General features: G+C 40.0%; 1 protein-coding gene across 2 annotated transcripts in view; it reads left to right on the forward strand.

Annotated features, from left to right (window-relative positions):
• NME7 (NME/NM23 family member 7) overlaps window positions 1-14,015 on the forward strand; it is a 93,712-nt gene that overhangs the window by 26,834 nt on the left and 52,863 nt on the right. For both annotated transcript variants that reach the window (XM_064466963.1, XM_064466955.1), the window contains exons 4-7: window positions 1,500-1,610; window positions 4,403-4,453; window positions 6,893-7,100; window positions 10,409-10,514. In XM_064466963.1, the coding sequence (XP_064323033.1) occupies window positions 1,500-1,610; window positions 4,403-4,453; window positions 6,893-7,100; window positions 10,409-10,514 (476 nt within the window). The remainder of the gene's footprint in view (window positions 1-1,499; window positions 1,611-4,402; window positions 4,454-6,892; window positions 7,101-10,408; window positions 10,515-14,015) is intronic.

A 14,015-nucleotide genomic window follows, 5' to 3' on the forward strand; every position in this document is an offset into this window, starting at 1 on the left:
TATGAGCTTCCTGAAGCTTGAGGAAATCTCTGTTTCTGAGCTCTGAACATCATCTATGTCTCTTCCTTAGTTTCAGATGAAATGTCGCATATGTTCAAATCTTCCTCTTTACAATTCCTGGTCCTAACACTTCCCCTCCTTTAGATTTGCTGTGAAATAGGTAGTCTGTCTGTTCCCAGAGCACCTGCCAGTCTGGGGCTGCTTAAGGTTCAAAGTAAATGTAGTAGAAGTTCATCCATCTCCTGTAACCTCAGCACATTTGCCCTGGCTAGAACATAGTGCTGCTAACCTAAAGGCTGCTTTCCATGCTATGCTGGTATGTAAAATGAGGAATTTGCAATTATTTCAATTATTTGCCTTTCATTAAGGGAAGTGCTGCAATAAAAAAATTCTATCTTGGGTAGCCTTCATTATTGGAAAAAGTGTAAAAGATGGAAAGAGCTCTTTAGGATTGTCAGACATGTGGAATTTCTGAGATACAGGGTTGAATAAATCTGTTGATTTGTAAGCTGAACACATCTGAAGCTGACTCACCACAAGATGAATGCAAATAGAAAATGCCATTTTACAGACCTTCTTTTTGTGGTTGATGTTTTTGATTAATAATATGTTTAGTGCTGATGGTGTACTTGGTGCTATGCAAAGTGTGCTAATAAAACAGTCCTGGCCTTGGGGATGTACAGTATAAAAAGATAATTATCGAGAATACAGGATGTACTTGGAAACAAAGATGTGGGGGAGAATGTAGAGATTTCTGGATTGGTTTCCCTTAGAATATAGCTGTCTGTCAGTATAAGAGACGTAATACCTCCTCTGCCATCCTTTTATTGTGTCTATTAACAGTATCAGCTATTTGGCATGCAAATTGTATACCACGAAGTGTTTGTGCTGTACCAAGCATAACAGGACCTTCTACTCACTGAGGCCTCCAAGTGTTTCAAAAGTAATAATAAAACAATCATTTCACTTTGAGTTTTATGGAAGAGGCACATGTTTAAGTATTGTTTTTAAATAGGGATTTTTAACAGCTTTTTTTATGTGTATATTGATTAACGTTAGGAGAAAAGGGAGCTGAGCAAGCATAGGGAGACATTAACAAATCAGCTGTGTTCTAACCCAGAGCTGTGAGTGAGGAGCTATGGAGATATACACCAGTTAAGGAAGAAGTGGTCAAATTGTTTGCTCTGTGAATGAAGGGAGAAGCCAGTAAATAATGACCGTTGGTGGAACACTGTGGGCTGACTTGGGTTAGAAAGCCACGGAAATGATAACGTGCAAAGCTCATCCTTATCAGAATAATGCCTTGCACAGGTGTTCAAGAACAACATGGAGATTTATGGGACACTGGGACTAGGATGTTTGACTGTGGCAGAATTTCTTTCTTTGATGGGGTGTTTTTTTGTCCGAATATAAACTCAACATACACACACACCAAATGCTCTAAGGAAAGTAGTGTTGGCTGTACCTCTTTACCTTTTTTTTTTCCCCACCCCCCACAGAACACTGGCTTTGATTAAACCTGATGGAATGCCCAAGATTGGAGAATTAATTGATATCATTATTAATGCAGGATTTACAATAACTAAGGCCAAAATGATGGTACTTTCAAGGTAAGGAATTTTTAAGGTTAGCTCTATTGTCTCTAAATATTATTTTTGCAGTTAAGAGTGTTCTCTGAAGCTATTCTGTGCTGTTCCACGCATCAGATCCATTCCAGTGAGTAATAGAGGGAAGACTCATCAATTTCATAATCATGTAGGTTTCTGAAAGCATGTAGAGAATTAAACTAAGTATTAAAAAGTTCTGTGCAAATAAGTATGGGTGAATAAATACGTAATGTCTCTGTATGCATCCAAGGTGACTACCATAGCCTTAGCAATTCAGCAGCATTTACTACTGACATGTTGATATGTCCTCACATTATGGCTTCCTGATGCAAACTCTATTGCTGATTATACCAGCGTTGTCTTTAAATCAGCCATTTTTTTCATGCTCAGTAAATCTGTTGTCTTAATCTGTGCTCTCAGAACCCAAACTTGTTTGCTTTTTAATGACTGGAAGTCCCAGGCAAAGCAAGTGATCTTCTCATGTTGCAGGGTTGGAGAGATTTTACTCATGCATCCTCCTAATCCCCCCAACCTGCACTGTTCTCCACTTATCTCATTGAGCCACAAGATTTGAAAAAAGGCATGTTGCAGAGGAAAGAAAACATAATTAATTTACCCTAGAGGACTTCCCCAAAGTTACGGCACTTTTCCTCCATTGCTGCTTTGCCAAACCTGTTCATATCTCATACTGCATCACAGTCTGCAGCTTCCTCACAAGGGGAAGAGGAGGGGCAGGTGCTGATCACTTCTCTCTGGTGACCGATGACAGGACCTAAGGGAATGTCAGGAGGATGTGCCAGGGGAGGTTTAGGTTGGATATCAGGAAAAGGTTCTTCACCCCGAGGCTGGTGGAGCACTGGAACAGGCTCCCCAGGGAGGCAGTCACGGCACCAAGCCTGACGCTATTCAAGAAGCACTTGGACAACACCATCGGACACCTGGTGTGAATTTGAGGTTGTCCTGTGCAGGGACAGGAGTCGGACCATTCCAACTCAGGAAATTGTATGATTCTATGATATACAACATGTCTTTGTTAAGAAAAGCTATCAGTATTACATAATACCATTTTCATGTGTTCTTATGGCTTCTGTGTGAGGTCGGGAACCTCAAAACCTTCTTGGTTTTCTGAAATACTGATAAAACCACTCTGTGACTTCCTCACCTTGTCTCTGCATTCACCTGTAGCAATGTTTGATGATACTCGTCCCAGATCCTCCCTCAAACAACTCCAGTTCATGAGTTCAGTCACGTTTCTAATGCTGATTTACAATTCACAATGTCTTTCAAGCCAGCTTTTTTTGGCATGCTGTCCTTGTGGTCTGAGAGATTTGATCCTGAAGTGTTGTGTTGGGTGGTTCTTTATTTCAGTGTCTGTCTGAGAACTGGAACTGTTGAGCCAAGTCACATGCTCTGGAATTGACTCACATTGAAGGGAAGAAACTTTGAGACTTGAACTTTTATTGCCTATTGCTAGACAAAAATTTCTGCTTGTCTTGTGCTTATTAATAATTATTTTCAATTATATAAGATTAGGCTGTGATATTGGAAATATATAAAATAATGTTTTGAGTGTTTGTGGTTTCTGTGGATACTGTATACTCTGTTTCTTGGGACTGTGCCATTTTAAAATGGTAGAACTATGGCTTTGCCAAAGTCTTCTACTCTTAGACCTCTGCAGGCATGCTTGTTCAAACCAGCATCATCATCTACTGCTTTCTTTAAAGGGGTTATTATTGACATTTGTCTGGCAATCACTGTTAAGTAGATTCATACCTTCTGTAAAAATTTTAGCCAAGATATGAAAGTGAGGGCAAGCACCTGCTTTGACAGGTCAGCTCTCTAGTCTCTTCATTTAATCATGTGTCAGTTTGGTCTATTATTCCCAGATGAACACTGTTTTCCATTCTTTAAAAGCAGAGAACTAATGAGAGAGATGAAATGAAAAAGGAACTAAGTTATACAGCACAAGCACAGTTTCATATTTATTGCAATAGGGATTCTTAACTGAGTAGTAGAGGTCAATTTGTTTCAGAAATATATCCCTCAAATATTTCTCTGTGTTCAGAAATGATTAATACTTAATCCATTTGCATACCTTTCATATTTGCTTTCCAAAATTATTTGGTGAATTCGTTTCAGAAGAGGATTTTCTGGTGAAATAGTGAATTGTAAGCAAAAACTTTAGGCTATTTGCAGAGTGTAGGTTTGAAGCTTGAGATTGCAAGGGTTCCTGTGACTAGCATCATTTTTAAATCACGTTAACTGCCTTAGTTATGAAGTGGAAGGAAAGCATATTAGCTGTATGCTCTATGAAAATCTTTTGGATTTTGAATGGCTCATACTTAAACTGAACTGAAAGCAGCAACTAGGAATTATTCAGTTCCAGTGAGCAGATGGTCATTTTGACAGAAAAGCTGGAGAAAGCTGTGACTGATCAAATATTTGTCAAGGTTAGGAAAATTAAATTCTTCTTAGGTTCTTCTTGAGGTTATTTCTTTCCTCTGGCAATACAGGGCTTAAGTTTGGACTACAAATGGGAGAGATGTGAAAAGTTCCATTGCAGATGACAGGACCATGCCTTTGTTCGTACTTGGAATCTTTTATTTGAAAGACATGCAGGTAATATATTTTAGCAAAGAGAGCTTCTCAAAGTGAGCAAAGTAATGGAGACCAGAAAAAAATCAGAAGATTGTGGTTTTCAGGGAGGGTTATATAGACACATATATATGTGTGTGTGTGTGTATATCTGTATCTATACATCTATATCTATGTTGTTTTTTTTTTTACTCTTACAGAAAAGAGGCAGCTGATTTCTACGTAGACCATCAATCAAAACCTTTTTATAAGTAGGTATATCAGTTTCAGCCTGACATGTATTAAGCTTATTTATTGAATGCACAGGATTAATTTACTGTATTTGGTACTGCAGGACCATGAGAAAATTGGAACTTGTCTTAGTTGAGTGGAGCCCTTTGCCAAGTATGCACCTTGTTCATCTTCCTACAGGGACAGATCCTTATTTCAGCTCTTCAGGGTTTTAACTCACACCCTTTTCAGCCTGGTGATATCAGGGGAATGCCTTTGGTCTCTCCGAAGTTAATATGCTCCTAGCAAGGTGAAACTTTAAAGCCAAGGGAAGGAACATCTTAAGAATCAGGGTTGAGCTTGCAGGTAATGAGAATTAGGGGAGAACACTGAGCTGTGAGAGTTGATCTGGTCGCAAGTACCTCAGATCGTAAGTAACTGAAAGAAGAGAGCATGGGCAGTTGTTTTCTGTACTGCTACCCTTGGACAACACGTAAAACTTTGATGATGCTAGACTGCTCCACCTAACGCGAGAAACCTTGGTCTTTCCATAACTGACCAGATTGATGCTTATAACCCCAAGACTGTGTTGTTTCTACTTTGCCTGAAAGTGCCAACAACTTTTCCTTCCTCTGGGTTTGGCGGTCTGCCTCTTTTAGGAAGAGGGTTCAGCTCTGCCTTGTGTTTTTTAGCCACGTTAGAACCTGGGTTTGCACTGATTTCATCAAAAGACCTGGTTTCAGGACTGTCATGAAGTGCTTGAGTATTGGGATCTGCCAGCTGCTGTCGTGCAACAACTGATTTATTGTAGGTCCAAACTCAAGCCCTTCATGGGGACAAGGCCCCAGGCTATGTCTGACCATGTTGGAGACCAGAGGAAGGTTTAGAATTGCCTTTTCTCTGCTGAGTAAACCTGCTTGAATATGTTGATAAATAAGCAAGAATTTTGCCTGTAGTGTTATTTCACAGATGACTATCTACACTAATGTTAATTATCTGAGGAACTGTAGCCTTTGTCCACTGTGATGTGCCTGTCTCCCATCCTACAGTCCTATTGGGTACATCTTCTAAATAGGATTTTTCTCTAAATTAGAAACAAATATTTATAAAGCACTACGAATCGAATAGAACAAGAATCTTTAAGGCAGTGAAATGTAAAATCTCTGACTCATTTATATTTAGCATTGTATTACTTGTCTTTAAATTCAGTTTTAGTTTGCAAGTTCACTAGTCAATGTAAGTCTAGTGAACAGTGGGGAAAATAGCAATTCTACTGGTTTGGAAAATAATGTTTTTCATATTAAATAATTTATTTTTTAAAATGTATTTAATATTCAGGATTAGTGTGCACAGTAAACAGTGTTTAGAAATTGCTTTTTTCTTAGGTGCATGTATTTGTAAGCTGCACGACTGTATCCTAAACAAGCAGTCTTTGACCAACAGAACCTAAGTTCCAATAGCTTTTCCCTGTGTAGCTGCTTTATATTTATGTACCTTTTCATAGTTTTAATATTGTTTCTTTAGCAAAGAACTAGTAGGATTTATCTTCTCTTCTTGCCCACTGATCATTGCATAAACGATCATTAGGAAGAAGATGGTTGGAGAAGCATACACATCAACAATTATAATTGTGTAAAGCTATTTTTTAAGAAAGTAGTACAAAAAGCATTGACTCACCTTTCTCCTTTGATGGTTCTGTCCAGGCTACACAGTGAAAAGGCAGTCTTGTTGGTATGCATGTTTTGTAAAGATATAGGATTATAGTTTTGGTGTTTTGTTTAGTATTTCAATAGAACGTTTGGGTTTCCAGTTTTGGGTGTTTTTCTTCTGTGTAAGTGAGGTGGTCAGGACAAGAGGCAGGCTGCTCCCGACCACCTCTTCTCCTTACTCAGATTCATCCCATTAAAATCAGTTGACTTCTGCTTATGCCGGCACGTGATACCAAAAAGTGAGTTTAAGTCCCCTCTCCCCTGCAAACTCTCCAAATCTTGCTTCTCGCTTCTCTTCCGCTTTGGATTTTGGCTGGGCAAAATCCATGGGAGAGATCCAGTGGAGCAATCCATCCTGACAGCAGTGCTGAAGTTGTGTCAGTGGGGAACACACACAGATCATGTGTGGGAATCCTGAAATCCTGCTGTGCAGAAGAGACATGCCTAGGAATCATTCCTGTCAGACAAATGGTTAGCAGGGTCTCTTTCACTTGTTGCCAGTACTGATCTTTTAAAAATTCCTTTGAAATCTAACATACTACACAGTAGCTTGAGTGAGACTGTATTATCTGGTTCTTTTTCTACAACCACAATAAGAGGGAATGTCTGCATATGACCTAGTCCCTCCTCAGAGCAGAGCCAACTTCAAAGTTAGATCAGGTTGCTCAAGGCCTTGCCAAGTTGCATTCTGAGCATCTCCACTGTATCATATGGGGTTTTTCAGGTTTTAATTTGTAGCGCGGATCACCATGTGCTGTTTCCATTTTGCAGTGAGCTTCTCCAGTTTATAACGAGTGGTCCCATTGTTGCTATGGAAATCTTAGGAGATGATGCAGTTTGTAAATGGAAAACATTACTGGGGCCAGCAAACTCTGCAGTGGCTCAGACTGATGCACCAGACAGCATTAGAGCGAACTTTGGACATGATGGCCTAAGAAATGCAGCTCATGGCCCAGATTCAGTTGCTTCAGCTGCTCAAGTAAGTTTTTGACTGTTTGCTGACTGAGGTTTATTTTTACTTTTCCTGGTAATGGGTGGGTCAGGAATTCCTCATTTTTTCCCCACTTGAGTTCAGAACTAGTTTAGGTATTCTTCATGGATCCTTTCTGGCATGGAAAAATAAACTAACTGAAAACAAAAATCTTGTTTATCTCTGTCACAAAGGGGAACCTTGGGACTTTGATCAGGAGAGCATGCCTGGTCATTTTCAATGTCTTCTGTACATCACAAATGTTGAGTTAATTGCGTAGTCTGCGTAATCTACCTATAGCCTACCAACGCCGGTCATAAAAAGAATGGGATTAAATGATTAAATCCTTTTGTGCCCTCCTGTGCTTTGTTTGTCTGTTCTCCTCCACAGTCCTCACTAGTCCTCTGCCTGCAGCCTACTTTCCTCTGCTGTTATTGTTCAGAATTAATAATTATGAAAACAGGACACTTTGTACTGCTTTGTGTTTTGAGAGGTAATACAGCGGGCTTGGCTTTGAGGGGTTTGGTTCTCTTTCGCTTTGTTTGTGGTGTGTCTTTCCTTAGTGCTAAGAAAAAGCCCTGAGACTGAGTGATAGCTATTACCAGCATTTCTACAGAATTGAGGTGACTATTTGTGTGCATTATTGTGGGGTAGGTATGCTGATAAATGATGGCAAGGATAAAGTTTACCTCATGATTGATTGGTGTTGCACTGTGGTATCTTAGCTCTAGACCAGCAGGGAAAAGATACCAGTTGTTTCCTCCTTGACCCTAGTCTTTCCTCTATTTAAACTGGAACAGCTGCAATAGCACAGCTGGAGTGATACCTGCCCTGGAATATCTTGTAAGCTGCCAAGAACTGTATACTAGAAAATATAGGTAGAGCCTCTATCCTGGTGGTGAGGGCAGAGTTAGTCAGCCTCTTCTTCTGGCTGGCTGTTAGGCTGCGTGGCACAGCAAGCTAACCGCAAAGCATGGGTGGTATTCTGCTGGTCAAGCACTCGTCTGGCTTATCTGTGCTGTGCCTGGGCCACTGGATCCCCTCTGTGTGCCTCTGGTTTTGACATGAAATCATATGCTGGACCTGAGGTACTTTTTCTGCTGGCAGACTTGATGAAGGTGGTACAGAGTCAGAAAGAGTTTGGATGACATTGATCTTTTCTGATGAAGGAGAATTATGGTCAGAAAAGTCTTCGCAGTTGTGATTAAATAGCTAGATGCCCTCATATATGAGGGTGAAAGTTTCTTTTTGTTCCTGTATTCTGCCATGACAACTGTGCCAGCTTTTGAACTAAGAGTGTAGGAAAGAGTGTCTGTTAGTGTAAAATTTTGATCAGAAGCATAAGTATGTACTTTGGCTTAAGTTTGTTGTTCTTTTTGTGTTTCATTATTTTTGAAATGCTGTTTGAAGGCCCCATTCATCTGCAGCATTTTTGTAATTGTGGGATTATTGTGCTGAACTTCCGCAGGTATGTGCATCTTTTTGGTATTACTGATACCAAGCTTCAATAAATCAAGCAAAATCATGAATTTAATAGCCCTGTGCCTATTTTAATTTAGTAGGCCCTGTATTATATGTCTGTGTAGCAGTTGCCATGGAAACTACTTGGCTGTGCCTTACGGAAGCTTTGCTGGAAAAAAAGAAACAGGAGATAAAGGGATCTAAACGAACTGTTCTGAAGGAAAACTGACACTCTAACTGTTCAGTTTACAATACATTCATTAAGAGTGGAAGATTGCATTGTTCTTTTAGGGGCGAAATGACAAGTGAAAGAGTGTGTGTGTGTTATACTCTAAGCTGGTGTATCTCTGCAGGCCAAATTTGGGAATTTCTTTAGATCAGGAATAAAGGGAAACGAAAAGAATTTTCTTTTTAAGTCTCTGCTTGATTGTAGTTGGGAATTTCATTATCCTAGTCCTTCACCATTATTTAGTTCCTTTCCTTTTATGACTTTTAATGGATAAAACAAAGGTCTAAGTATTGTAAATACTTTGCTTCCTTTTCCTGACTGCTTCTTTTAGAGTAAACATTAGTTAACAGAGTGGGACAAGGTCTTTGAAGCATGCAGCATTTTATTAGTAGAAGGATGTAGGAAATGAACTCTTTTGTCTCAGATATGCCCATTTAAAATGTGGATTATTTGCTAGAAGAAAAACAAAAACCGTTTTCCCTTCTATTGAAAGATCCATTAGTTTGAATTGCATAATTGTTCAAGTAAGGATTACAGGAATCATCAGAGTGCTGTGAGCTAAAGACTGGGAGATAGCTAAGTCTATTCCATCTGAATTGAGCTAGTAAATTAAATGAGGCAATTCCAGGAAATGGCCTTTAGCGTTCCTACCATTGCACAGGAATCAAATCAGATAGATTCAGCAGTAGTACTTCCAGGATATTGTTATTTCCCTTACATAGATATTTATCAATTCTCTTATTGAATTTGACCTATAGGTCTGAAATGGAATCTGACTGATGTTAATTGGCAGATTGTGTAACATATGTGAGTAAATGGTATGGAAAAACTGTGAAGCTGGCAATGAACAGTGAAAAAATACCACTGAGGAAAGAAACTTGGCTATCAAACTCACCCCAGTAAGGTCTGAGACCCAAGCTATATGATACCTGAATAGTGATGGTGGGAAGAAAGGAAGTGATGGGAGGCAAAGAGGTTCTTTTGATTCATGCAAGATATCAGAGAAATTGAGTTTATCAGCTTCAATTCAGTAAAACAATAATAACAAAAATTGGGTCAATAAGGCATGAGGAGTGAGTCAATAATTTTAGACAAAGTTTAGTTGTTTAAGACAAAAGGAAAAAATTGTAATCAAGAGGGATGGAGGTAGGTTTTGTATGTGGAAAGAAAACATACTGAGAAATGGATGGTAGTTGCATTTTTGCTCACCTAGTGGAAAAGATGATGTGAAAAGAGAGACCGTAAAATATCTGTATATGGGAGTGGATTTGGGAAAGACACTGAGGAGAGAGAGACAGAATTCAGAAAACTGGGAACACCTCTACCAACTGATTGTGGCACCAGCATTTTGAATGCTGTGAATGGAAATGGATTGCATTGCAGAAGTGAAAAGACAGTCATTGCAAGAAATATTCAAATAATGTTTTTATGATTGCAGCAATGGTGCCAGAGAGGGAGAAGATATATTTGAGAGAATATTATAGGGGAAAAGTATTTGTAGCACAAAAATCTATAATGAAGGTTTATCTTCTGTGACTATGGATACTTCAGATCTTGTTACTTAGGATAAAAGCTGATGCATGCAGCTATATCAATCTAAAATATATTCAATTACAATTGTTTTCAGGAGCTGGAGTTGTTCTTCCCCTCCAGTGGAGGTCGCGGACCAGTCAACAGTGCAACATTCACAAACTGTACTTGTTGCATTATTAAGCCTCATGCAGTTAATGAAGGTAAGCAATGCAGATAGTGGAGGTGAAAGCAATGTGTGCTTCATTGTATCAATGATCATTCCTTTGCCCCCTTTTGGAAGAACGAGACTGAAGAGCACAGAGTATATTTCATAGTACATGCAAAAATATGCAGATACATTATTTTTCATAGATGTTTAGTATTTCTGCAGTTCAGCTCCATGAAGAGTGGGTCGTGTGCTTTCCATGTGTGTACTTGTTAATTTCCAAATAAAAGAGATATGAAAAAGAAGGATAAAAATATAAAAATATGCATGAGATTTAATGGATCTTACTGTGACAGCTTACCATGTCCTTGCTCCTGTCTGCCTACCTCACTTGTCGGCTGGAGGTTAGCATCCTCACAGCAGAGTGAAAGCAGGACACCTGGCCACGTTGCAGGGCCTTCTGCTTATGCAGTAACACTTTACATTAAAACTACTCACAACGGGAGATTTGTGCTGATATGGATCTTGTTCTGCTGAATGCAGTGGGGATGGAAAGTGGAAAAGGCTTGTTTACTATATGAAAGTGAGCCAAAGACCTAAAGCATTTGTTGGAGTCCATGATGCTTTCTGTGCTGGAGAATGCCCTGTGAGCTCACCGTATGAGTACTGGAAATGTTTAATGCCCAACTCTTACCATGCAAAAATAATCTCAGTTTTGTGTCCTCTACTTAGATACAGGAGCATGTGTAGGAGCAGTGAGTGCAGTAAAATATTTTGGCTCTGGCACTGCAACAATATTTTTGAGTGCAGAATAAATATTGCCGTGTGAGAGCATTGAGATTTTTCTTAGTAAGATGCAGAGCACACTGCAACATTTTAATCACTTCTCTGTGGATAGCTGAAATGGAAACAACAGAAGTGGCCATAGCAGTTTCCAGGCCTTTCACACCTCAAGTGGGGTGTCTGGAGAGCCTGCTGAAAAAAATAAATGGCTTTCACAAGAAAGAGTCTCGCACTCACTGCTGATAATATGCCTGTTATCTCTTGGAGGCCTTGCATGGTATCTGCTACTGATTAGTCTGCTATGCAGCAAAGACAGAGTGATGTCCCTTTTACAGAAACATGGGCAGCGGCTGGGACTATGATTTTACCTAGCTAAATGTTTGCAGAGGACAAACTTTTCTGTGGCAGAATTGTTAGGGTCCTTAGTTTGAGTGTGGAAATAGCAAAGTAGATGGCTTGGGCTGTACTTTCTTATACTTAAGATATAATTTGTATTACATATGGGGGCTCAGATTCTCGCTTAGTGAGCTCAGGTTGTCCCTTCCTACTTTTAATCCTCATTTCTGTAGGTTTCGTAGTGCCCTGTCTGTTACTTACTTTCTTTTTTTCTTGAACTTCTCAAAATTTTTCTGAATCACCAAAGGTCAAATTCTGGCCCTGTGTGCACCTCTCCTCTGGGAGTGTGTGTCTGGAGGAGGTGGGGGTAGTGAGAGAGAGCACACAAGAGATACAGGGACAGATAAACAGAAAGTGTAAGCGCACACCCAGCTTTGCAACGTGAACGCTAGAAAGTCTTGACTAAAGTTGAGCTTAATATCCACTATGTAGTCCTTTTTCTCGCACGACAGTGGGCTGGAAAGGCAGACCACAGCTGCCAAACAGCAACTAAAATTTGAAAGACAAAGTGTACCTGGTGTGAACAATTCTCCATCCATACAGCCTTGATTACTACCCTCAACAGAATGAAGAAATCAAAACTGCGTTTTCTTTTCTAAGTCAGCAAATTATTTTATCAATTTTAAGTTACTATCAAGAATGATGGAATTCAGGGACTGGCTATGCTTTTGTCTTACTAAGCTCTGTTGTTCCTGTTTTCTCCAGTGTTACTTTGAATGTTTCAAAAGCTACAGGTGCGGCATCTCTTAAAGAGATTATGAGACTGAGGACATCTTGTAAAACTTTCCAGAAGCCTACCTTCTGACAGGATGTTGGGCTTAGGGAAGGGAAGAGTCACTGTGGCTGAGAGGTGGCCTTACTCTTTGGCTGAGCACTGGTGTGGCTTCGTATTGCAACTAGGCTGGTTCCAGTCAGCAGTTTGAGGCGAGATGAGTCCTTCTGCACAAGGGGTGCAGGAACTCTCCAACATCAGCCCAATGGTCCAGGACTGCCACAGGGGAGAGAATTTGGCATTCTTAGTCTATCCTCTTCTGTCTTCCTTAGTTTTCATGTATTCTAATTCAGCCTATTTTTGTGAGTAACAACATAAATATCACTGAGTGGCATCTCTTTTGGTACACCTGGTCTTGTAAAGCCCTTTGCGTGATCACAGTTGGAAGATCCATGTGCAACAGAGTAGGGAGCTGTGCACTAGCTTTGCAACAGGTTTTGGGAGTCTTAATTCTGAAATGACTCTCTTATGATTAAACTGCCTGTTTTAAAGCTGAAGGAACATAGCCTTTGCCTTCTATATATTTTTAAGGCTTTTAAAGTTTTGAGCATGCTGTGTGGCAGTGGTAGGCTGTCTCTGTAAAAATGCCACCATTCCTCCTTCCTTGTGCAGACTGTTTTGGAGTCAGGGAATAGCACGCTGAAAGGGTTTGCGGGGACCAATCAGTCTGCTCAGGAGAACTCCCAACTACCTGTCTGAAACAGGCAGGCAAGAACAGAGAAGCCCAGCTCTAGGGATTAGAGAGCAGAGACATGGCAGTGGAGCAGGTTGGCCTGGTAGATTGTGTATCTGTAGGCAGAAAGTTTGGGAAAGGAAGGGCTGACCTATTTGGGGTCAGCAATCCATGATAGAGCAGGGAGGCCCTGCTCGTATCGTCTCCTTTTTAATGGCTGTTAGCAACTGTGTTCAGTGATACTCGAGACATTCTGGTTATACCAACATCTCTTGTATCTCAGTTGAAGTATGTGCTATAGCGACTAGTGACCTGCCCTTTTGGCAAAGTTGCATGTAGGAGACTGCTTGGTCTTAAAAATAATTAACTTCCTTGCCCCCAGCAACAGTGCTTCTAGCTGTAGCTGTCCAGCTTGCTGTTTCTGGTGGGGAGAAAGGAAGTGGAAACACAGCAGCTGACGAGGAAAGGAAATGTTGTGTGGCCGTCAGTGTGGTTTGGCAGAGGCATGGAGAGGAATTTATGTGGGTCAAAGCAGCACAGCCTTTTATGCATTGCAGATTTGATTTCTGCTCTGCAAATTTTCAGTATCAAGTATCTAAAAATAAACCTTTTTGCCATTTCCTATGCACAGCTGAGGCTTTGAACTTGATTATCTAATTACCATTAATATAATCTGCTCATTACACATTTACAGTTACGTGAAGTCTCATGTACATATTTGAGCTTATACAGAGCCTTAGCTTTTATTTCTGTAGAAACATTTGACTGAATTCATGACTTGAATTTTGCTTTCTGGTCCGTTTTCCCAGGGTGTCTTTTTCCTCCAGAGTCCATTGCATAACTGATTCTTAGAAGGAAAAATCTGCTATTTTTCCACCCTGGAAGATGGTTTGCTTTAATCTCAGCTGTAAGCTTAGGAGGCTTTTCAGTAA

The sequence above is a fragment of the Phalacrocorax carbo genome, chromosome 1 (assembly GCF_963921805.1).
Source record: "Phalacrocorax carbo chromosome 1, bPhaCar2.1, whole genome shotgun sequence".
Lineage (NCBI taxonomy): Eukaryota > Metazoa > Chordata > Aves > Suliformes > Phalacrocoracidae > Phalacrocorax > Phalacrocorax carbo.